This window comes from Protopterus annectens, chromosome 8.part0, assembly GCF_019279795.1.
Source record: "Protopterus annectens isolate FY-2018-M chromosome 8.part0, PAN1.0, whole genome shotgun sequence".
Lineage (NCBI taxonomy): Eukaryota > Metazoa > Chordata > Ceratodontiformes > Protopteridae > Protopterus > Protopterus annectens.
The window spans coordinates 879374808-879402142 of NC_056741.1; the positions used below are offsets into that span (position 1 = coordinate 879374808).

Here is a 27335-nt window from a genome sequence, read left to right on the forward strand (position 1 = left end):
CTGGTGTTTTGAACCTCCATGTAGTCGTATGTAGATTTATGTGTTTGATGTGTACTATGTGTATGTGGTACTATGAGCATATGCAGTGGTGGGTGAGTTGACAACCTTCTCCGTGTTACTGTTTTCAGTGAGAGAGCATGGATTCCAGATTCTTGGTGTAAATACATCTCTCACACTGTGTACTATAGTGTGTTATTAATAGAGGGTTGTCTGCATAGATAAGGCAATTGTTACACTGCCTCAGGAGACCCAAATCAACAAGGTTGGCAGGAAAAACAAGGGTAGTCCAACTGTCATAATGTTATGTTGAAGACTGCTGTCACTAGGGGTGGCTATTCAGAATCGATCACAGGAGCTCAGTGGATTGGTATTTCTACCCGAGTTTTAGGGAAAATTTTTTGAAATTAATTACTGGGCCTAAATAAATAAATACCAGAACCTAAAAATCTGAAAAAAAATGTAAAAAATTTCAAAAGAGCCAACGTGGATGCTTATTCCAAGCCCTAGATCTGCCTCCCTTTACCAGACATGACCCAATCCGCACAATTCTCCACAAAAATGCAGCTAGGCCCCTTCCAATCCAAGATGGCCTGGAAAACATGCTCAGAATAAACAAGCCACTACAAACAGTTCCATATGAATTTAAGTATTGAACTACACAATTCTTTATACATAAAACCTTCATTTAACCATTTATTCAAAATCTTTAAAAAATATCTTTTCACTCCCTTACATTTTCATACATTGCATTCCCTATTCTGTCTGGTCCAGCAGCTGAACTGCTATTTACTTCTCCTAATACTTAATCTAATTCATATAAAGAAATCTCCTTTTCCGGCTCCTAATTCTCTTTTTTCTGTTAATCATTTTATTTTCTATGCTTTTTCACTACCTTCTTTTTTTACTTTAAACATTTCTTGTATATATTGTACTACACTATTCATAATCTTTTCCTGAGTTTTTTCTATTTCTCCTTTTACATTTTTACTTCTCTCATTACACTACCATCTTCCTTTACTAAACGGCTTAAATAACTCAATACTTCTTCTCTTTTACCTTGTAAAAAAATATCTTTACTTATATAACAATTCCTTGAAAAATATTCTAGATTTCTTTCATATAATTCTTTTTCTTTGTCTAAGAACTTTCCCATCATATGTTCTTTTGTATTTTTCTTTCTCTGCTTTTCTCACATTGTCACTATAAAAAAAAAAAAAACATTTTATATTTTTCCTTAAATATCATCCATCATTCATAACAATTTTATAAAATGTTCTCACAGTAATATGATCTTTCTGTAACGGTATTACTAATCTATTTCTTTCTTCTTTCTATGCTTTATCATTTAATTTTTTATTCCCTTGCCTACTTTTATATATTCCTTGCTTTCCTTTATCTCTAGCCATATTGTAAGAACAGAAAATCCAGTTTCAACTACCTACTCTTCTTCTATAACTAAATCTTCTGATAGTATAAAATAATCTGTTTCAGTTCTATACATACTCCTTTTGTTAGGTCCATGAATTTTAAGTTTCCACATCTTATAACTTATAACATTTTTCTTGTCTTGTATCATTTTCTTTCTTTTTATGCTTGCCTCAGAAATCACAAAGTCTCCTGTTATTATAATATTCATATTAATCACTACATAGTGTAAAATCTGATGAAATACGCTTTCCTTTTCTTTACAATTAATATAAGCATATAATGTTATAATTTTATATACTTGTTCTTTCCATTTTTAAATCTACAATGGTTAATCTTCCCATTTTTGGTAAAGTTACATCTAATATTGTTACTATATTTCTACAGAATACAGCTATTTTAGAACATCTCTCATTTCCCAATTTCCAGATTATCTTCCCTCTCGATAGTCTCCCTGTTTGTAACCTTTCTTCATTTGTTAAAAATCTTGTGAGTTCAAATATAATTACATCTACATCGCATGTATTACACCACTCCAACCCCCCTATTCTTCTTAGCATACTCAATTCTATTCACATTTACAGAAAGGACTCTAACATTTTCCTCAGATTCATGGTTTCATAAGTTCATAGCCAAGTACTAAAGAAGTTGCCTTATAGGCCATTCTAAGCTTAGCCAATTTCCCTCAAAGGTGAGAATCAAACATCATACCTTGCATCTGAGTCAAACACCTTAACCATTATACCAACCCCAAGCATTATTCGTATTCATCCATTTCCTTTTTATTTTCTTTTGTACTTGTCCCTTTAAACTTTATTTTTCTATCTTTTACACTTTTGCCAATAGAATTCTCTTTTTTCTTTTACTATCTCCCAATTTATTATTTTTTCTTCTATTTCTACAACTTCTAAATTTTCTTTGCTTTGTACATTTTTTCTCTTTTTTGTCCTTACTCTTATTTTCATTTTTTCAATCCATCCACAAATGTCCAATTTTGTTACATTTATAAAATTTCAACTCACATTTTTTGAATCATGTCCCAGTTCCCCAAAAATATAACATTCACAGTAAAAATAAAAACAGTTTTGGGTTGGCCCCAGTATTTTACAACTCCCAATTCCCCTCCAAATTTTTCATGCTTGATATATGTATAGTTTTATCTCTTTCTATTTTTAGCACAAATATTACAATATCATCCACCAGTCCATAAAACTCTTTTACCATAAACTTTTGCAATGTCAAGTACTTCTTTACATAAAGTTTTCAAATGTCCTTTCAAAGTCTCTCTTTCTACCTCTGCTCAAATTGTGCATGCATTTTCTTTTTTGTTTCCCAAAGAAGCTATTAAGTTATCCTGCACTTCATTACCTGTCCATTTCTTTGTCTTCTTTACTTTGCATTCCTACCATGTACTTCCATTTTTCATTTTCTTCTGGTTTTTTTTCTTTTCTGCTTGTCCTCTTTTGCCTTCTTTTACTTTCTCTGCATACTTTTTCTTTTCCATCATACTATTCTTCAGGATTGTCTTTGCATCCTCCTTTTGTATTTTCTCCATAATGTAGCCCGAGGAAACATCTCCTTCATTTTGTGGCTCACTCTGCATCACCATTTCTTTAAGTAAATCATCCCACAGTGCTGCTCACAGGAGGGTTGTAATTATACATCCATCACTTGTTAATTCCTCACCATCAAACAACTTTCGTTGAAACATCTTCTCAGATTCATGCATGCATTTTCCAGTCTTGATAGTGGCCTTCTCTTCCATTTCTCTCACCACTCCATTATCTCCTTCTCTCTCCATCTTTCTCCCGGTTTCTCTGGGCTGCCTCTGCATCTAGAATGTAACAGGAAACGGGTCCGACTTGGAAGAAATATGAGTATGGGAAGTTCCCTGATGCCCTGGATAAATTTCCCCCTAATAGTACAAGTACCTACCCCCCCCAGTGTTAAGTTAACAAAAGATAAACAAATTAAATAAACAAACATATCCAAGTGATGAAGCAGAAACATTGACAGTATGCTTATGTACATTTACTGAATGCATAAATAATCACAAATTCATATTACATATTTATATATTTTATATATATATATATATATATATATATATATATATATATATATATATATATATATATATATATTATATATATATACACACACACACGGATTCACTACTGAATCCCGAAATAACACAATCCCGAAGACCTAAATACTGAGACTATAAGCCCAAAACCCCACATTACCAAAATATTAAAACCACGAAAGAACTACATACATACAGCACACACACAAACATACACACAGCCTCCACCCATAACCAAACAAACCACCCTACCCTAAAGATAAGCAGGGGGGTTTCGCCCCTCTGCACCCCCCATGTGGGGGGGCTGTGCCCACCACACCCCCCCTATTTTAATATTCTAACTTCGAGATCGCACAGACATACACACAAGGCAAACCCACACCCACACATTACAGCCCCACACACACACACACACACACACACACACACACACACACACACACACACACACACACACACACACACACACACACCACACAGTCATAACACACACTTACACACACTAAAGCCCCTCACAAACATACTTACACACTCATACTTACCTGAACCACAACACCAGAAGCACTAACTCAAAATCCCTTAACATTGGGATTTTGAATTTCGCGCTTCTGGTCTTTCGGCTACATGGTCTCGAGCTTTTGAAATTCAAGATTTCAAACGTTCGAGATTTAGTAGTGTTCCCATACACACACACACATTTTATATTTTATATATATAGATATATATATATATATATATATATATACATATATATATATATTAACATAAGTTAAATTTTTCAATTTCTACTTGCTCAAGACATGATTTTTACTGCCTTCACAAATTTCTGCTTATAAAATATAGGAGCGTCTCATGTAATAATAAACACTCAAAAGAGCAGTGAATAAAACATCAATGTTTTTTACACTGAAGGGGAAAAAATGAAAACAGTGCTTTTTTCCAGAATGTGCTCCACACTCCCCCCTTGCTAAATTTAGATCTATGGATCTATATCAGATGACTGAGTTTTCAGAAACCCGACATTCATACAGATGAGACCATATGATCAAGCTTCTAAAAACTCGAACATAAAAAAATATTTTTAATGATTAGAAAAGGCAGGCTTGCTAGATATGCAAGATGTACAGCAAAGTTATTAAACTTTGAGTTGTAAGCCACAAAATAATGTTAAACAATATGAATATCAATGACTAATAAAGCTAAATCACATTCACTTTGTAAGGTGAATGCATTATAGTTTGGTTTAGGAATTAAAAAGCACAGACTTGCAATATAATCTAAAGCGCAAGAATGTAGAGGGTGAAGGAAAGAATTTAAATTAGCTGAAAAAATGACTGTAGGAGTACTGCAATAGGCCCTGAGTGGAAGATAATGGGGCTTTAAGGGATGGCCACTAGAAGATTACCATAAGAAGCAGTAAGAGAAGATAAGACATCATCAACAAACGGCAGACATTATTAAAAACAAACTGGCATGAATAATGAGAGAAGCAGTTTAATCCAGGTTCTTAGAAGCAGGAGTACTTGTAGGACAGCAAAAAGTGGTCTTTAATTGGTGGTCTGAATAAGGAATAGACTGTGGTACTTTTAATGTCAGACAGAAGTGATTTTTGAAGCGGGTAGTATGATTTTTCAGAGCGATTTTTCACCCAAAGCTTCTCTGAATGAAGATATGATTAAGGATATACTTTCATGACTATGCAAGTGAATACAAGGGAATGTGCATTATACGTTTGTTGGCAAGGAGATATCTATAGATAGCACTCAGCAATTTATGTTAAGAGCGTTTAGCAGAAAGGTTGTCCTCACATAAATGGAGAGCTACTTTCCCTAGAGATTATGAGAACATGGTATTCTCTTTTACTGCCCATGTTTATGAAATTAAGAGTTTTACTTTCTATGGTGTGTAAAATTAAATGAATTACATGCTGAGTGCAAGGCTAGGATTGGAAATGTGTACTTGAGGTTAGGAATTACAGTTAAAGTTAGTGCTTTCCTATCTTGTCTACGATAGAGATGGTAATGTTAATATGTCAGTTTTAATGGTTTTAGGACTTTGCCTACAATGATTTTAGTGTCTGTCTAGTACTGCAAGGTAATTTCTGGTCTGGCAAAGACCTAGATATTCTTGTTTTTGTACTAATGTCAGTAGTTAAAGAGGATTGCTAATTCGAAAATTCTGGTTTGCAGATGGTCATTGTGGGGTTCCTTAGAGCACTATGGCACTTTTACAACAACTGATAACTTGTTTATCATAGAGGCCCTAAAACTCAAGAGGAAATACGTTTTTTTTTTCAAGGGGACAATTGTAATTATGTAATGTTACTTCTAGAAAAAACTGTCATCTGCACAGATTAGAAATGAGTACAGGTATTGTGAAAGGAAGTCCACTGATAAAGACTGAAAACAGGACAGGGTCTAAAACAGAGCCTTATGGGACACTTGAGATGAAAACGGTAATGTTTGATTTAATGACTCCTGAAATCACCTGTAATATACTCTTGTTGAGATAATTCTGGAATCATGTGATGACAGTTTCAGAGAAACCACAATAGACAAATATGTTAATCGTTAGACCATGGTCTGCTAGGTATTTGAGATCTATGAAGACTGCTTCATAGAACAAACAATTTTTATAGTTTGAATAAATGTAATCACTGACAAAGTAAATTGTTGTAACAGTACTCTATTTAAATCTAAAGCCATGCTGGTTTCGGGATAGAATATCTTAGGTACTGATACAAACAGCTGTTAATAAATGTGTTTCTACAATAGCTTTACTACTGGACATATTTGCACAATGGATGTATAATCTGAAGCATTGCTGGAGACTTAAGTTTTGGTAGGATAGTAATGAGGGCATGCTTGAAGTTACTGGGATCATACAAATGGTCAGGTCAGATTAAATATGAATGTGAAATTTTTAAAATGAAAATGATTCGGCTACTTAACCTTAAAATCTGAGAAGTAAAATGTCAGCAGTGTTTGTAGGTGAAATACATTTTTTGAGGGGAAGCAACTGAACAGACTTCATGGAGGCAGGTTTGAAGTGAAATGGCAGAGACTGCAACATTCAGTGAAGAGGGGGTCTTGGGGTGGGTGTGGCATTATTTGGGAAGTATGCAGCAAGTAGTGTAAAGCTGAGACATGAGTTACTTCTTTTATGGTAGTTTTGTCTAGTTGGTGTTTGGAGGATGTTGCTGTAAAACTGTTATTAGTCAAATGTTTTAGACACTTTGTAGACCCCAAGTGACCTGTGACCATTTTAAGAAAGTACTTTTGGCTGCACTGGTGGCTGGTCTAGAAGACACCTTAAGACAAGTGGGAACTTTAGATGGGTCAGCCAAGTTTCCAGTCATGCAGAGCTTTGGCTTGCTGATGAAATTATTCCTTAAAGTTCTGGGGTTAACCAGATCTATCTATCAAGTGTAATTCTTCACACTTTTAGTAGGAAAAGCCTGCCTTGTATTGGTGGTTAAGCACTGTATAAAATGTGACAGGGCTAAGAAAGCACATTTTTGGCATAACTTTGGGAAACAGTTAAATGCAACTGGTTTGCAATGGAGGATAGCTTAAACTGAGTGAAACATGAAACTTGTTTATATTTGAACATGAAATGTTTAACAGTTTTGCATGAGCAGCAAATGATAACTAGTGAGTGGTTGTGAACTGTGTTATGTAGTAAAAACACGAAACAAACTTCAGGAAACACATAGGGTTACCACCTGTCCCACTTTGCGAGGGACAGTCCCTTTTTGGGCTGTTGTGTCCTGCTAAAAAATTGTAAAAATGAGAAATGTCCTGAGATTTTAGGACAAAATAATTTCCTATATTTTATGTAATAGTTGCATAAAACAGTTATTCTGTATCTGAAACACCTAGATGTTATAAGAAACAGAGTAAGCAACTAAAATGCTACAAGAATAAGCTTTTATTTAGGCAAAAAAGTGAAGTTCTGTCCTTTGTACTGGCCGTGGGTATGTTTTGGCCTACAAAATCTGATGTTTGCACCAAAAATGTCCCACTTTGGGCATTTGAAAAGGTGGCAACCCTAGAAACACACAAAGGAAACCAACGGCCTGTAAACTTCCAAAGGAAATCCAACAGCAAACTCAGCTGGAGTACACCCAAAGTAAGCAGCTATACAAGCAGATAAATCCAATGAGCGAACAACTGAAAGCTAAAAACTGGAAAACAGGAAAAACTCTGGCAAAACTGATTTATTTAAGCCTTAAAATTATAGCTTTTCGTCAGTCCACAGACTAACTTCTTCAGAAACAATGTATCCAAAACAAGTTTCAACAGTCCTCTTGGCTTTAAAAACTCTGAGTAATGACATCACTTCCTCAAATTGATTTAAAGGGATAGCACACCCTCTTTCCATCACTATGATCATCACACTCAAGTATTCATACAATAATATAATTCCACTTCAAAATTAGATGAATGGAATTAAAAATACAAGGATGAAAGAATATGTATAAAAAATGATAATGATAAAAAATATAATAATAATATTAATATTATAATGAAATCAAATATAAACATTATAATTATAAATGTACATATTCTAACTAAAAACCTGATGCAGCAAATACAAATTCCCAAACTGCATAAAATTCACTGCTCCATTTCTATATGTGACTCTCCTATTTACCAAGTGTGATGGGGTTCAACATCTAAAAAATTTTTTTATATATATATATATATAACTGTGTTATGTAGGACTTTGAAAGAAATATTTTTTTTTTAGGAATGATTGTGATTAATGAATCAAGGACTGATCTTTTACTAAGTAAAGGGTTTGGTCTGTATTAGACTATCTGAATCATGCTATGGTCAGATATAGCTCTACTGTGCTGTGCTTTGTTATAGCTAAAACAGCCCATATTCAGATCATCTAAAATTATTAATGTATTGATTTCATAGTGTGAAATTATCTGGTTTATGATTTTTTGCACTAATGTAATCAAAGAAGAGTGCAGAATGAAAAGTGCAGCTACAAAATGTAATGTGTGATTTCTGACAAAAGCTGGCTAGTGATCCAGTTAGGGGCAGAATTAAAGGGGATGGCTGTAGGTTAGCATGTTATTGAAAAAAATAAGAGAATGCCTCCTCTTTGATGCTTGCCAGGTCTGGCAATGAAAGCCTCATATCCCTCTTAATTGCTTCTAAGAGTTTCTACAAACCTAAACACGAGGAACTAAGTGACAGCATGCCTCTGAAGCAGTTCATTTATTAATATTTCAAAAGGTTAAGTTTGCAAGGCTAAGAAACTATGATATGCCCAGTAAACAAAATGAAAAACTCTATAAAATGCGTACGATTAAAGTGTGATCAGCAAGTCACTAATACAACACTTTTACGACACCAAAGCCTGTCACCACCTACAGAGCTACTACAAAATCTGATTCAGCTGGTTACTGGAGGGGACAAATGTAGCAACACATTTTGATCAGCATGGTGTAAAGGGTCATGTTAATACAGCCAGATATACTTGCTCAGCCATGAACATAGTGGCCCATTATTCAAGCGAACTGCTGTTAGTAAGATAACAAAATCAACTTGACTATCTACAGGGTAGGGGGCCAATCACACAGATGTCTATGGAAAGCATATATATTACATGCACTGGAAATATATTCCACAGTGTTACAGCACATTTTCTCTTTTCTAGACTAGCACGAGTAATTCTACTCCTTATCTTTAAAGTTTCCTAACCAGCCTTGTAAATAAGCATACACTCCTGCATTTGATTTAAAGCTTTCTTATAAAAGGAAAAAACAACAGACCCAACAGGAGCATCTCACATTCACTTGTCTGTATAAAAGGGGCGGATAATTACAGGTCTGTCACGTATGTATGAATGCTTGAAAAAAATAGCTATGGTAACATAAAAGATATCAAGCAGAAGCACTATACTCACCTTGCATGGAAAGTACCATAGGTGTTACGCGGCATTACAGGTGTTGCTGGAACGCTTCTTCCTTCTAGAGATGACACACTCCTTGGCAGGGTCTTAGTAGGGCTGCAGTGTACAGAATAAACTAAAATCAGGTCACAGCTTTAACAAAGTAAGGCAGAGGAGTAATACCAGCATTTCAGATAAACTAATGACTGTGCAAAAGAGATAAGGTAGGTGTGTGTGTGTGTGTGTGTGTGTGTGTGTGTGTGTGTGTGTGTGTGTGTGTGTGTGCAATATGCAGACAGGATTCTGGCAAAAGATTCTAGAGCTCATTGCATATTACCGAAAGGGATACATTTCCTCTTAATTAGTTTATATTTCCCTGGTCAGTGAATTAGATTCAGGCAGATGCTCTAACTTTTGCATACTATGATCCTCTGTTCTGTCATCAGATATTAAACCTTCATATGCAGCACACTGTGTGTGTCATTCTGTCTTTACTTCAACCTCTGGTTCTAGTCTCAGGCCAGGTCTTTGCTTCCACAAAAGCCAGGCTAATACAGACAACTAATCACTCATCAAGGTCTTTGCTTCCACAGAAGCCAGGCTAATACAGAGAACTAATCACTCAGCAATGTATCACCCTGACAGGACGGTTATTTGTCCTTCCCTTATCTTGCTAACATATGAAGGGGAGGCTGGTTTCACCACCTCCAACATCTCCATTGCAGTCGTGAATGGTTTAGAATCTGCTGAGGGTAATAATGAAGGAACGACTGCTGGGTTGGTGACCACTGTTATCCCTGATGAGCTCCTGCTAGAGAATAATTGCAGAGAACCCTCTGATAATTGTGAAGAACTAGACTATGAGCAGTATGAATACTTGAAAGTGGAGAAACCTTTGATACCTAGTATTCATGGCCTTCCCTGAGGTCCACAAAAATATACGAAAGCCTCTGCTATGACCGACTGTATCTGGAAAAGGGTGGCTGACTGAGCCCCTGTTATTTGTTGAGAACAAGTTGAGACTGGTGGTAGAGAAGGTCCTGTCTGCTTTTAGGGGCACAAAACATTTTCTTGAGATTCTAAGTCTGTTGGTCATTTGAATGTCTCCCATTGTTTAATGGTTACTTTAGATGTATGTACATTATTTACTGTTATTCCTAATTTAGAGGGTGTTGAACTGGTTACGTTGTTTCTTTCTAAGCATAGTCATTACTCTAATGATATGATTTTTATTTGTTTTTTATTAGAGCTTATTTTAGAGAATAATGTTTTTGTTTTTAATGACTAGATTTACTGCAGAAGATGGGCGTAGCTATGGGCACAGCATGTGCCAATAACTATGCCAATCTAGTTATGGAGCATTGGGAGGAAGAATTTGTTCATGGGGCGCATAGGTTTTCAACACATATAAGGTATTTTAGAAGGTTCGTGGATGATATTTTTATTATGGGAAGGCTATCTTTGATCTTTTGGATCAATTTATACAATTTATACAATATCTTGAAAGTACTGCCTCTTTTCTTAGGTTTACCGAACATATTTCATATGATGCCATTGATTTTTGGATGTACAACTTATCAAGAATAGAGATGGGTGTCTTGAGACCAGACTGTTCAGGAAGGTGTGCTGGAAAAATTATCTTTTGCATTGCACTAGCATGAATCCTGGGCATGTATACCAGAATATAGTTAAAGGTCAAGCTTATAGGGTGTCAAGATTACATACTGATGGTAATATGTTTGAATGAGCATTGTTGGATTTGCACAGTAATTTCAGTGAGAGGCTACTCGAGTAATGAGCTGGCTTCTTCTATGGGTGATATTAAAGAAGCTTGGAAAGGTACTCCTAAACCTTACTTCTCTAACAGGTGTAGGGAGAGGACCTAGAAGGTTTATATTACAGCTGGAGGCAAGGTAACATTAACTCTTACAGATGATATAGGTAGGATATGTGTCATTATATGTACAAATTGATCAGTTCTTTTAGCTGATGATGCGATTGGCTGTATAGTGGGTCCTGCCCCCACTTTTTGCTTGAAGAACAGTTTATCTCTGAAGAGGCAGTTATGCTATCGCTATAATAATAAATTAAGGGAAAATTGCTTATTAGATAGGCTAGGCACGTATCCCTGTAGATTATGCAAAGCTTGTAGTTATGTTTTGGTTCAGAAGATATATACCGATCCAGTGAACAGATATAGGTTTATACCTAAGATTAATGTAGATTGTAATAGTTCTAATCTTGTTTAGTTTATTACAATGTTTGCACATATTTCTATATTGGGAAAAGTAATCGCTCCCTTAGAGAGTGTATTTTAGAGCATATTGGTTACATTCATAATAGACGCACTATGAGTGGACTGTATAAACATACTGCAGTTTTTAGTGAACATAGTTTTAGTTTTTTAGTACTGCAATTGTTTATGTCTGATTTTAGAGGGGAAGACATTGTAAATAGAGTTGAAGTGGCATAGACGAAATGGAGAACTACTTTTCAGGCATATAGGGCTTTAAAATACCTTTAAAGCTTTTACTGAGAGCTTGTGGACTCCCGCATTAATTATTCAATTGTTTTATTGAATTGTATGGTATATAAGTGTATGTTTTATTTGTTGGTTATATGCTCTGAAGAAGTGCATAGTGAGTTGCTCGAAAGAGCTTACCAAATAGACTTAACGGCTGCGTTTCGTTGGTTGGTTTTACAAGTGTTTTTTAAAATACCACATGGATGTTTAATAAACAAATTAGACATTGACTGGGACATAATGTAGTAACACTGGGTATAATGCTGACTACAAAGAGGAAAGAAAGGCTCAGTGATAAATAAAATCTACACAGATTAAATAATAATGACAAGTGAAGTGGGGTCACAATTGAGGTCAATATTCTTTACTACAGGAGGTCTGGAATGAAACTGTTGCCTGTTTCCTGATGTCACAATAAGTATATAACACAAGGTGTGGAAAGGATAGATAGAGTAAGAGAGACTCAGCAGGGCTGAGTGGAAAGTACGTGCGACAGATGTACAACCAAAGTTCAAGTATATTACAAACAAATGTTAAAAACTATGTGTGGGGAAACAACAACCTTTAAAAACAAAGCACAGTTGGAAAGGAAGCAGCAACAAATATGTAAAGGAGCAGCATGGAAGGCATGTCGGGTGACCTAAAGGTAAGCAAGTAATGTGCACGAGCAGAGAAGGAGGCTGAAGGAATACTGGATACAAAGGAAGAGGGGCATAACCAGCTGAAAAACGATCTGCTTACCTAGACAGTTAACATGCAAACTGAAGTACTTTATAATAAACTTTGGAGACCTCAACTTTGTACAGAGATACAAGACATAGGCAAATAATTCTCAACCGCTTAGCACAAAAAATCTGGACAAAATCAAAAATAATGGGGGGACAACGCTCCAAAAATAGGGGCAAATTTTAAATATTGCTGTCAAAAACTTAGAAAGTTGCTAAATTTAAAGGTATTATGTTATGCATTTTCTGAAGGATGTGAAGTCTGAAACTCAAATGCCTGTTATTTAGTGAGTACAATCCTCAATGATTTGCCACAGAAATCCAGATAACCACAAATTTTATGGGATTCAGACCAAAAATAGCAGGCAAAAATCTGGACAGTTGAGAGGTATGCCTAGGCAATTCAAGGGATGGCAACAAAGATGATGCACAGTTTACATGACAAACTCTCTCCCTCTATCATCTACCAAGTTACTTCTAGCTCACCTAACTCACAGAACGATCTGCCAAAACACGGTCACATGAACTGGCTGGGTTTTATTGAACTTATTGAAACCTTGGAACACAATACAAATGCACAAAACTGTGTAACTACAAGGGGAGCAAGTGTCCCTGCATCCCCTGCTGCTTATGAATACCAACTCCAAGACTGCACAACAGTAGGGAAAGGCAAAATGCCCCGTTTCCCATTCCCCATTTTACGCTGATCTCAACAAAGAAACACATGGCCTAGAAACATACAGTGTAAATGAATGTGACAAATGTGAATTCACTTATACTGCACAGATACATTATCCTGTATACAGTCTAACACTTTGCGTCATTCAAATATTTTTCAGTCAAATGCTGCAAAGTGAAATTCAAATAAAGCAACGTCAATGAAATGCATGTAATGTTAGAGAGAGATTTATACATATACACGCATGCAGAAATGAAAGAATAAAGTGAAATTCAAATAAAGCAACGTCAATGAAATGCATGTAATGTTAGAGAGAGATTTATACATATACACGCATGCAGAAATGAAAGAATAGCCTAATGAATACAGCATTAAAGAAGGATGTTGCCAAAAGGGGGTCAAAAATTGTGTAGTAGTTTAAGAGAATTCAAAGACTCCAAATTAGCATCATCTTGGGAAAAATGTATCAGAGCACGAGGTCATAATATGAACTTGCAAAGGGCACAGTTCAAAGAAAAAAATTATTAATTACTTCATAGAATGGGTGGTGGATGAGTGATGCAGCTTCTCAGAAGTGTTAGTGGGGTTAAAACAGCAACAGAGGACAGGCCTAAGTAGGAGAGAAATAAGGCTATTTTTTATGAGAGGTGGGAAATGAAAACAGATACAAGCTATAGGATTTACAGCATCAGCTTAAGTGCTAGTTATTTGTATCATATTCTATGATTACTCCTAGGAGATACCATTTATCTGACATCAAATTTTCTGGTTCAAAATGCTGGTAGGTGTTTAGTTCACCAATGTCAAAAAAATTAAATACAAAGCCTCTCTTGCTTCCTGCTACGAAAATTGCTCTGTGTTGTACTTAGCACCCGCAACAGATGTTCCTACAGCTCACACACTGCTCCAACCTGTCACTTTAAACGATATTCACTATCCACAGTTTCAGGCTTGCCATCTTCCTCTTAGGCTGTTTTCACTCATCACGAAATGATATACCACCTCTATTATTTTGTATAGAATCTTTGGCCATATGCATTTTACAAAACTTTTAACAAATGGTTTTACCTTTACTATTATTCAACATTTTACCCCTGAATTTCCACATGCCTTCTGTGGAATTTCATCTCACAAATTATGTCATTGTGGGTTGAAAGTGTCACATAAGATGCATATGTACTTTTACTGCAGTATTTAATATCTGAAGTCAACCTGTACAACAATGCTACAGTAATTCTTAAGGTGTGACCCTTTGTTGAAAACCAAGACAAAGACAACTGCAATAGCAAAAGTTATTATTAGGCATTTACTTCTGAGGATGCAGTTTTATAATTTTTATAGCTTGCAATGTGTGACCTTAAACATGCAACATAGACATGATTTTCTACACACAGATTTGAGTATAATGCTAGCATTTTTTTTAAATTTTGAAGCATTTTTCATTTTTTCATTTGAAAATTGCATTCTGAACAAAATGTGAACAATGTAGAAAGTTCATTCATTACTCCTAAAGTAGCTTTATAAAAATAGTATGCTAATATTATTGGCCAAAAACGCTGTAAATCAATCTCATTAATCTATGTCTAATATAGCAAATGCTACTTTGCCACTCTGCACCCCCCCCCCCCTTTTTGCATATTTTGACTCTTACTTGAGTTGGATTGATCTTTCTGTGGGTGTCTTAATGCCCCTGTGATGCCCGTGCCCTGGCCCAGTGATGAAGAAGCCTCAATCCTCACCACTAACACCAGTGAGGGGCGTTTCATATAGGAGGAAAGGATAACAAATACACACAGTAAAGTGCAATTTCCCTTAAAAGCACACAGAGATCACAGTCAGTCCGCAGCTGGTTGCTCTCCAGGTCCCCAATAAGAATCCCCACTGGCACAGCTATAGGGTCCAGATCTCAGCCCAGTGGGCAAGCTAAAATCTCCAGCACCTTCTCTGTCCAACCAGTGTTTCGTGTCCCTGCAAAAGTAGCTGACACACACACACACACACACACACACACACACACACACACACACACACACACACACACACACTTCGAGATAAGCGTTTTATACAGACACTCCTGGGAAAGGCTGGCACAGGTTCTCCAGCTGTGCCCCTTTTACACAGACTATCCAGTAGAAATCACTGCCACCACCCAGCTAATAATTATCGGCTACCCAAAGGCCCTTAAAATGGTGTCCAGTTATTACTATGCAATATTATTATCCAACTGGTAAGTGCGACTAAACAGTCAAGGCTTATTTGGAGTGACTTGGACAGTAATCACTATAAATATGCAATGTACTCTAGAGCTTAAATTATCTCTACACAAAACAGCCACAGTTGAAAGGTTTTAAAAATATTTAATAACAAATAGTCAAAACACAAGACAATACTTTTTACTACACAGTGCTAGTCAAGAGTTCAGCATAAAAACAATGGCTATCTCTCCTCTGCTACTTTCCTAGACCTATCTAAAGCATTTGACATGGTCCCACACAAACAACTTATCTCTGTCCTCAATAACCTATCCTTCTCACAATCAGTCACCAACTGGTTTCAGAGTTACCTGTCTGACCACCAACAATCCGTTGTATGGCAGAATGACATATCTCCCCAACTACCTGTCTCCATAGGAGTTCCCCAAGGATCCATCCTTGGACCCCTACTTTTCTCTGTTTACACCAATAATCTAGCCTCTGCCACCAAACATGGCACACTCATCCAATACGCAGATGACTCTACCATCATCTGCTCAGCCCAGTCCCTACCCAAACTGCAAAAAGTCACACAGGAAGCCTTTTCCTCTGTTGAAACATGGTTATCCGATGCCCAATTAATACTCAACCCAAACAAAACTAAACTACTCATCTTCCAACCCACCAAACACACTCAAAACAACTCTCACTTTAACATCACAGCAAAAGACAACACCACTATATACCCAACTGAACACACCAAATTGCTAGGAGTGGAAATAGACAATAAACTAAAATTTGACATTCACATATCCATGACCATAAAAAAAAGTCCACAAAAAACTAGGAGCATTATACAGAAATAAACAATTTCTCACCAAAGCAGCAAAGATTTCAATAGCAAATTCCCACCTTATCTCCACCCTACTTTATGCCTCTCCAGTATATACCAACCTAAGGCAATGTGATCTAAACAAGCTAGAGACCTGCTACAACAAAATTGCAAAATTCACCACAGGGGCATCCTACCGTAGTCACCACTGTCTCTCACTTGCTGAACAGGGCTGGCTTGAACTCCCTCACCTCCTTCAGTGGTATCAACTCTCACTCGGCCACAAACTAGTAAACCATCCACTAAATGTCCTATCCCTCCAGAATCTACTCCAACCCTATCGCACCACCAGACCACTAAGATCCAGCAACAAAAATCACTTGCAGATCACTAAAGCCAATAACTCTGCTGGTGAAGCACTATTCTCTTGCGCCATAGCCAAATTATGGAACTCACTCCCACCCACAATTACCTCCATACCATCATGCACCAACTTCAAAACTTTATTAAAAGCGCACCTAAAAACATGCTGGCTATGCCCCTGCAACTCCCACTCTAATATTATCCACCCCATCCAACTACTACCTTTCTTTCACCTCCACTAACTACCTTGATGATAGCAAGCTCAGATGCTCATAAGCCTAGTACTTATTATACAGCAGGAACTTCTCATTGTTACATTTGTTAATGCCTGTTATGTACTTCACAGATAAAGATTCTAGTTGTCTACTGATGTACTATGTTCTTCATCTGTAAATATGTTGTAAGTAATTTCTATGTTAAATTGTTCATCACTATGTAATCCAATGTAACTACTGTCTGTTTATTTTACTGTGGAGCTTTTCTCCCCGGGCCTCCACTGAAAATGGACCCACGTCCAGTCGGACACTCCCGGTCAACAAATTTAAATAAATAAATAAATAAAAATAAATAAAATAAAATAAAGAGTTCAGAGATCACAGAGAAATACTTAAAATAATTAAGTAGTACAGTTCTGACATCACAGAAAAACACTTAGTCTAATTGTTCTAGTTTATAGCTATTTCTAAGAGAAAACACAAGTCTAAGATAAACTTACATATAGAGTAAGACAGTGCTGGGAGTTGGATGGCCAAGACAAAAATGCTTAATGCTCTCTGATTCTGTTTCTAAAATCACATTCCTGGTTCACATTACATCATTATTCACACTTCCCTGGGTTCCCAGGCTAACAGAAACTACATTTACATTCTTAACATTTCCTTTTGTTATCTTGCAGCTGGTCAGGAAGCAGAGCAATAAAAATACATTTGCTTATTTAAATCTAGCAATTTAACTCTTGGTTAAAACAATAGAAATAATGTCTTCATTTAGACATTTTGACACCGTGTTTAGATCAAAGGGTCACACCATGCTTTACTTGGTCAGCTTTCTGCCAGCAGACTGCACTGTTGTTACATTTTTTACAGTTCCACATGTAACACTATTTTTACCATTTAAGACAACAAGCCTGTGGTTTACATTAGTATTTACAGATGACAGAATTATCTCCAAAATTCTAGCCTTCATATATCTTCACCCAATCTTCACATAACCCCCCCCCCCCCAGAGAGAACTCAAGCTAGTTTTTCAAGTGACCCTTGAGAAATGCTGCATGAGGGAGTTGGGTCTGTCTGAGTATACCTTACCCTATTCCCTGCCTTGAGAACCCATCTGCATTGGCATTGCTAATCCCACTACGGTGCTGCAGGGACATATATGCTTGCAACCCCAGGCTCATCTTAGCAACTTGGCATTTTGCTGGCTGGCTCTGTTTAACCATGTTAGGGGGTTGTGATCTGTCATAACAGTGAATTTCCTTCCATACAGATAAGGCTGAAGTTTCTGCAGTGCCCACACTATGGCTAGACATTCCTTTTCTACAGCTGCATTAGCATTCTTCCCTGGGCTGTAGCCTACAACTGAGATAAACCACTGGGTGCTCTTCCCCCTCTGAAGAAATCTGGCTATGTACAGCCCCCACCCCATGGTTCGAATCATCCACCTATACAACAAATTCCCTGCTGTAATCTGGACTGGCTAACACAGGGGGTCCTCCCAAAGCTTATTTAAGCTTCTGGAAAGCCTGCTCACATGCTGGGGTCCACACTACCTTATATGGCCTGTTCTTCTTTGTCAGGTCTATGAGGGGAGCAGCTATGGTACAATAACTGGGGATGAACTTGCTGTAGTGCCCTGCTGTCCCTAAAAATGCCCTCACCTGCTTTTTAGTAACAGGTGCAGGCCATGCCTGAATGGCTTCCACTTTGGCAGGTTCTGGCCTTATCTTACCACTCCCCACTATATGTCATAGGTAGGAGACCTATGCCATACCCACCTGACATTTGCTCGGCTTAATGGTCAACCCTGCCCTATGTAGTCTGCCCAGCACCTCCCTGACATGCTGAAGGTGCTCTGGGCAGGAATGGCTGTAGATGGCAATATCATCTAGGTAAGCAAGGGCAAACCCTCCTGCTCCTGCTAGGATATGATCTACCAGCCTCTGGAAAGTCACTGGGGCATTCTTCATCCCAAAGGGCATCTTTGTGAACTCATAAAAGCTAAAAGGAGTCACAAAGGCTGACTTCTCTCTAGCACTGGGAGTCAAGGGCACCTGCCAGTAACCCTTGGTAAGATCGACAGTTGTAAAAAACAAAGTACTTCCTGGAATGCAGAAACCAATTTGCTGCCTTTTCACTTTTGGAGCCGTGGTTTCTGCATTCCAGGAAGTGTTTTGTTTGTTTTTTACTAGTGATTTTTGAGGCACTTTTTTCTCCTTTTGTTGTTTCTGAGGTATCGATAGTTGTAAGATACTTAGCCCCACCCAACTGCTCTAGGGCCCCATCTGTCTTAGGCATGGGGTAATCATTAGACTCTGTGTAATTTCCTGTAGTCCACACAGAACCTGGTGCTGCCATCCTTCTTTGGCACCAGCACCACTGGGGAGGCCCAGGGATGGTTGGACTCCTGAATCACCCCTAGATCCAACATCTCCTGTACCTCCTCCCTCAGAGTCTGTTTGACTCTCTCAGGTACTCTATAAGGGGCCTGCCTTATAGGCCTTTGGGGTGCTGTATCCAACTGGTGCTGCCCCAGGTGGGTGCACCCTGGTTTCCCAGTGAACACATCCCCAAATTCCTGCAACACTGCTCAGATTTCTCGAACCTGGGTAGGAGATAGCTGCTAGAACACTGCTACCCCTTCCACTGAGGTGTCAGCCCGAGCCTCACTGAGGAGATCAGTCTCCAGATCTCCCTCAGACTCCTCCTGCAATCCACTGCAAATGTTCAGCACAAGGGCCTCCCTATCATGGTAAGGTTTCATCATGTTAACATGATACAATTTGTGACCCTGCCTTCTGCCTAGCAGTTCCACCATGTAGTTAACATCACTTACCTTTCTTACCACCTTGTAGGGTCCCTCCCAAGCTGCTTGTAGCTTGTTGTGCCTGACAGGAATGAGAACCATTACTTACTGCCCAACAGCATACTCTGTAGCTTGAGCATTCCTGTCATACCACACCTTTTTCTGTTGTTGGGCTTCTGCCAGTTTCTCCTGGGCCAAGCCCATGAGTTCCCTGAGCCTTGTACTGAGGTTTAGGATGTATGCCACAACAGACTCCTTGTGAGACTCGCACTCACCTTCCCACTCATCTCAAATTAAATCTAGAGGTCCCCTCACCCTATGCCCATACAGCAACTCAAAGGGTGAAAAATCTGTGGATTCTTGGGGAACCTTTCTATAAGCAAACAACAGATGGGGAAAATATTTGTCCCACTCCCTCTTAAACTAGTCTGCAAATGCCCATAGTATGGACTTGATTGTAGAGTTTAACCTCTCAACAAGACCATTAGTCTGGAAATGGCAGGGGGTGGTCTTCATGTGCTTCACCCCACAGGACTTCCACAGACAAGCCAGCAGGTCTGACATGAAATTGGCACCTCTGTCAGTCAGTATTTCTTTTGGGAGACCTACCCTGCTGAAAATCTCTAACAGAGCATTTGCCACCTTCTCTGCCTCAATGGAGGACAAAGCCACTGCCTCAGGGTATCGTGTAGCATAATCCACTACCACTAGGATATACTTTTTCCCTGTGGAATGTGGGGTACTCAGAGGACCCACAATATCCATAGCTACCCTCTGAAATGGCTCCTCAATCGCAGGCAAAGGCATCAAAAGAGCTCTCACCTTGTCTCCTGCCTTGCCTACCTTTTGGCACTGCTCACAGGTCCTGCAGTACCCTGTTACATCTCTGGAAATTCCAGGCCAATAGAAGTTCTGCATAATATGCCTCTTTGTACATTTTATGCCCATATGACCTGAAAAGGGAATATCATGGGTATGGGCTAGAAGCGCCAGATGGTAGGCTCTAGGCACTACAACTGCAGTACTCTCTCAACTTCTAGCCCTCCATCAGGGGTCCACTCTCTGTATAGTAATCCTTTGTCCCAGTATACAGATTCCTCCTTTCCTTGAGAATCAGGTGTCTCCCTAGCTACCTGCCTCAGGCCTTGCAATGTAGGGTCTGACAGCTGAGCCTGTCTCAACTCTCTCCTTGTAACCCTTCCCAGCTCCCCTTCCACAGGAAGTCTGGCATCCTATGACAGTGGTGCCTCACTGTCAGCCTGGGTACTACTACTCACCTCTACCTTTGCAGTCACTCTGTCCAAGTCAGTACCCCTAAGCAGCTGTGGCTCATCTTTAGTCTCACTGCTACAGAGTAGCTCCCTCCCTGAAGTAACCACCTCACCAATCCTGGCTGTAAGTACGCAGTCTGTCTGGGTCTCCCCCAGGCTACCAGACCCACACGCTCATCTCCTAGCCTGACTGCGTATAACTGCATAAGCACATGGTACTGCCCCTCATCCAAATCCTTCCCTATCAGGACATCTGCAGGATGGTAGTTTACTACCTCTGTTGTCTCAAAACAACCTACTGCTAGCATTTTGTCTCTCCCATTTACTGGCTCTCTCATCTTTTGTTCCCCACCTTGCCTCCATGGACATCTGTATGCCACATGGCCCCACTTGTTGCATTCAAAACATTTAACCCTAGGTCCTGGATGTGTACCTTGACTAGTGGCTTCCCCTGCTACTGCCAGATTCTGTTGGGGCAGTCTGTGCTGCCCACCCTGGGTTCCTTTAGACCCATGAGCAGTACTGGGGGTCCCTTTCCTGTGCAGGGCTGCCCTGTTTGCCAGGTATAGGTCTCCCTTCTTCCCCAACTCATCTGAAGTAGCACATTGTCTATCAGCTAACCAGATCCTCATGTCCTCAGGCAAAGTGCTAATGGCTTGTTCCCTCACCAGTAGGTCTGCCAGCCCTTCAAAAGTGGTGACCTGACATCCACTCACCCACCTATGGAAATAAGTGCTTAGTTCAGGAACATATTCACACACACTTTCATCTGCCTTGCATCTATGCTCATGAAACGTTTTCCTATATGTTTCAGGTGTTAGCTTAAACAATTCTATCAAGTGATTTTTAACAGCAGTATAATCAAAACATGCAACGTCAGACATTTTTGACAAAACAGTTACAGCTTTACCATGAAGTAAGGGGGTCAGAAACTGTACCCAGAGCCTATGGTCAACACTATACTGTTTGTATACCCTCTCAAACATATGAATGAAACTATCAAAATGATCCCCCTCTTTAAATTGCGGAAGAAATTTACTGACATTTTGTGCTTCTGGGGTCCAGTTACTCCCTTCCCCATTACCTCCATAACTCTGGTGAAGAGTCAGCATTTCCCTCTCATACCTCCTCTCTTCTATCTCCAAATGTCTGGCCTCCAACTCAAGTTTCTTTAGCTCCAGATGGATTTAAGTCCTCTGCAGAAAGGTTGAGCTGTCCATTCTCCGAGGGTATTATATCTCCACTGCCAGTCTGATTGTCCTCCTGGTTGCTGTTTTCTGATGCAGCTGTAACCAAGGCTGCAATCAGGTCTGCCTTAGTCAGGTTTCCATGCACCAGTCCTCTAGCCTGACACATCTCCGCCAGCTGGCTCCTTGTCAGCTTTCCATACTCCTTTGCTGACATGCTGCCTGCTCACCCTGACTAACTAAGCTAACAAAATAAATAAAACAATTGTGATTTGAACTCTAGAGTATTCACTGCGTGGCTGATTTAGAGTACAAAACACCTTCAAAGCTTACTGCACACAAGCTACAGGAATTCACTCTACCCACACCACTACAAGCCAATTAGTATTTGCCAACCAATTAATATGTGGTGTGGATATCCCACCGCTGCCAAACAATTAATATGTGATGCCTATGCCCTGGTCCAGTGATCAAGAAGCCTTAATCCTCACCACTAACACCACTGAGGGGCAACTCATATAGGAGGAAAGGGTAATAAATACACACAGTAAAGTGCAATTTCCCTTAAGAGCACACAGAGATCACAGTCAGTCTGGAGCTGGTCACTCCCTTGCTCTCCAGGTCCCCAATAAGACTCCCCACTGGCACAGCTATAGGGTCCAGATCTCAGCCTAGTGGGCAAGCTAAAACCTCTAGCACCCTCTCTGTGTTCAACTAGTGCTTTGTGTCCCTGCCCAAGTAGCTGACACACACATACACACACACACACACACACACACACACACACACACACACACACAAACACACACTCCCTCTCTGAGATGAGCGTTTTATACAACCACACAGACACTCCTGGGAAAGGCTGGCACAGGTTCTCCAGCTGTGCCCCTTTTACCCAGACTATCCAGTAGAAATCACTGCCGCCACCTAGCTAATAATTATCAGCTACACAAAGGCCCTTAAAGGGTGTCCAATTATTACTGTGCAATATTATTATCCATCTGGTAAGTGTGACTGAACAGTCAAGGCTTATTTGGAGTGATTTGGACAGTAATCACTATAAATATGCAATGTACTCTAGTGCTTAAATTATCTCTACACAAAACAGCCACAGTTGAAAGGTTTTAAAAATATTTAATAACAAATAGTCAAAACATAAGACAATACTTTTTACTACACAGTGCTAGTCAAGAGTTCAGAGTTAAAATAATTCAGTAGTACAGTTCTGACATCACAAAAACACAATCTAATCTTTCTAGTTTCTAGCTATTTCTAAGAGAAAACACAAGTCTAAGATAAACTTACATATAGAGCAAGACAATGCTGAGAGTTGGATGGTCAAGACAAAAATGCTTAATGCTCTCTGATTCTCTCTGTTTGTAAAATCACATTCCTGGTTCACATAACATCATTATTCACACTTCCCTGGGTTCCCAGGCTAACAGAAACTACATTTACATTCTTAACATCTCCTTTTGTTATCTTGCAGCTGGTCAGGAAGCAGAGTAATAAAAATACATTTGCATGTTTAAATCTAGCAATTTAACTCTTGGTTAAAACAATTGGTTAAAACAGTAAAAAGAATGTCTTCATTTAGACATTTCGGCACTGTGTTTAGACCAAAGGTCACAACATGCTTTACTTGGTCAGCTTTCTGCCAGCAGAGTGCACTGTTGTTACATTTTTTCCAGTTCCACATGTAACACTATTTTTACCATTTAGGACAACAAGCATGTGGTTTACATTAGTATTTACAGATGACAGAATTATCTCCAAAATTCTATCTGGCTAGGCTGGCAGCCGTCAACTATCATCACCCAATCTTCACAGCCTCCATGAAGACCACTCATCCCTGCTTGATTTCTTTACCTTGCTGGTCAGGGCTACCCCCTCCCACTCAGTTTATTAGCAGAGTGACATTCTCCTGAGGTGAGCAGGTCAGGGAGCCATTATAGCCACATATTGAAGGTACTGACTTTGCACAGTTATGAGCCTACCCCATTATTTGCTGGTTCTGGACATCTGCTTATAGGACACTGCCTTCTGTGAACATGGTCTCATGGTCTAGGAGTATCTCTGCCTTAGGCCCTAGGGCAGTGATGCTTCCAAAACCCAACATCACCCTTAACCCAGGTGCCATTCAGTTTATCTGGCCTCAATCTGTGCTACAGAAAGTGGCCCACCTCTCACCATCACGCCATTCTCATCCCTCCTTCCAAAGAGTGGCACCCAGGTAAAGCCTTGCTACTCCTCCCTTCCCAGTGCCAGCTGTAACAAGCACTCAAGCCATTAACTAAACTCTGGTCCCCTGCATCATACTCAACGCTTTGCCACTTTGCTCCAATGGAGTGGACATATGTTTCCCAGTTTTCAGTGTTGTGACTTCCAAATTTGGAACACAGTCACTTACTCAGAGTACAGAGTGAATGTGCCAGCTGTTGTTTCTCCCCATAGAGGACACAGAGATAAGGGTTTGAGTTGTTTGCTTCATCATATATAGTGCTGGTTTTGATTATTTCACTATCCAATACCATAAGACTCTGAATAAGTTACTTATTCAGACCAGTGGCGGAAAGTTGGTAACCATTTAAAATATTGGGATGACACAGAGACTGAAATGGCCAAAAAAAAAAGACTTAGATATACCAAGTCCAAAATGGCCATTTCCTGGAATATCCCCTTTTTTCTACTGTAAGGCAATCTTAGAAAGGGTTATCTATAAGTATGGGGAGTGTGGGGTGCTTGTCTCCCACATCAGGGGAGGTGCAGTGGGCTTGCCTCCTTCAAAAGGGAACTTAACAGAGAAGAGTGATCTTCATGATTCGCTGTTTTTCCTGTGTTTTTGGTCTTTTTTTTTTTTTTTTCAGCTTGTCGGCACTTAGCATTTCAAATGTCAGCATTTCAATAAGGAGCCGGTGAAGTTTCACCTCTTCAAACAAGGCAGCTGTTTTAACAAGTACTGTCTGTTTAACAAATAACTAAAACAAACGTTTTTCTTGTACTTTGTCCTCTCATACTAACTTTAATATCAACATTAAATGCTTGAAACCCGATGCAGAGAAGAAAATGCATGCAATGTCAGTGACCCTGGTACAAATAGCCGGGCTACTGTAAGTGTAACTCGGATAGGCAAGATGTAGAGGTGTACCCTAGAAGCTTTTACTATTATTTATTTACACAGTTTGCTCGCTCTCTCATCTCCCTTATGTTTCCACCAAATCTTTACACCAAACCACACATAAAAACATTAGGACCATGTTTATATAATGCCATAAAGAGAAGAAACATACCTGCTCTCACAAATGACATCTGTCATGTTTCTGTGTTGCCCTTAAATAATCCATGATCTTCACCAGATACCACTGTGATGATGCGTTATCCCCACATCCTACCCCAGTGTTGTACATGAAACAGTCATCATATTCTCATTAAAATGACATGGGCTACTGGCAATGTAAGCCAATCCAAGGATTACCTTGTGTCATTTCCCCAGACAAACTGGTGCCTAGGCTTCTCTTCAAAGGAACAGCTCAAGCTCCCATGCCGTTGGACCACTAATATACCATCCTTACTGCATTAGTGACTGGACCATTACCATATATCATCCTTATTGCATTACTAATTGGATTATTAGCATATCATCCTTACTGCATTAGTGATCGGACCATTCCCATACCATCCTTACTGCATTAATTGGACTATTAGCACATCATCCTTACTGGATTAGTGACTGGACCATTAACATATCATCCTTACTGGATTAATGATTGGACCATTAGCATATCATCCTTACTGGATTAATGATTGGACCATTTGCATATCATCCTTACTGGATTACTGACTGGACCATTAACATATCGTCCTTACTGCCATACCTCTCAACCATACCGGATTCCTTGGTACTTTCTGGTTTTCAGGACAAAATAGTGGGGTGCCACGAACTCCCAAGTGGCTCCTTCAAATCCCAATTTTTTTTTTTATTTACAATTTGAAGTTACTGCTACCTGTTGGAAATGGGGAGAGCTTTAAAAAAAAATAAATTATTTACGGTGATGGAGTGGACTACTGCTTTGAAATTAACTTCTCTTACCAATCTCTGCTTAAATGGTGCAAACTGCACATAGTGTGTTTAAAGACTTAAAATGCACTGACAAAGAAACCACATCTGTCTCCACACCAGATTATCACCTGTTTTGGGTACAGGGAGAGACAAAGAAAATCCAAATATCCCAAAGAATTTGGGATAACAACTATTTACTTTACACTACAGAAAAATGTATTACTGTGATTCTGTAACTGAAATGACTTATACAATACACTCATCCCAGCAAAATAACTCCCTCCTGTGCCTGCTTCCTTGTCCTACAACTTCATTCCCAATGTAGCAGTACTAGTGCACTGTGCATTACACCAAAACTGTATTTCAGTTATTCCATCATGTATAACTGCTGACGGTTAAATGTTATCTACCCAGACTCCCTTTTGGAAATGGATAACTGATGCTTACCGAGGGTCCTTGCACTTCTTTGCTGTATAGGTGAGTGCTCAGTGCAGTAAATTAAATAAGTGAGCCTTTCAAATACACAGCTCTCTAGATGAAGTACCAATATGCAATCCTGAGTGTCCCACTCCAGTACTAACAGACTCATCCCTGCTACTGATGCATATTCTATTGGTTAAAGTTCAAAGGTTGTGAGCCTTGGCTTGCAAATTTTATATCAACATGGTGGCCCAGCTGTTGCTGGTGAACAGTAACAACAATCACGGCATTCCAGTTCTGTTTTGTTATTCTGTTTCCACTCAGACAGCTTCTGTGCCTCTTAGAGCAGGCGACAAAGTATTAATCCAGAGGTTTCTAATCTTGTATGAGGATCAGTTTGATATTCATTGAAAATTTGTCATTCAGCTTTGCTCAGATGAATGGGGACAGTACATAGACCTGCCCAAAGGATCGGTCATACATGAAAAATGCAAACTGCCGCTTGCTCCGGTGCAAGTGAATATACTGTTTAAACAAATTGTGTAGGTAGTCACATAGACGAGATGTGCTGACTGTTTTGAAAGTGCCAAGATTCACTGGAAGGCTTTTGTATTTGCTTTAATGTACAGGTGATGTTGCT

The 27335-nt window shown here is 39.0% G+C and overlaps 1 protein-coding gene across 6 annotated transcripts in view; it reads right to left on the reverse strand.

The window, feature by feature from the left end:
• The window catches only part of CCDC120 (coiled-coil domain containing 120), a 1397471-nt gene that overhangs the window by 87783 nt on the left and 1282353 nt on the right, over positions 1 to 27335 (reverse strand). For all 6 annotated transcript variants that reach the window (XM_044080396.1, XM_044080398.1, XM_044080397.1 and 3 more), the window contains one exon: positions 9437 to 9538. In XM_044080396.1, coding sequence (XP_043936331.1) covers positions 9437 to 9538 — 102 coding nt within the window. The remainder of the gene's footprint in view (positions 1 to 9436; positions 9539 to 27335) is intronic.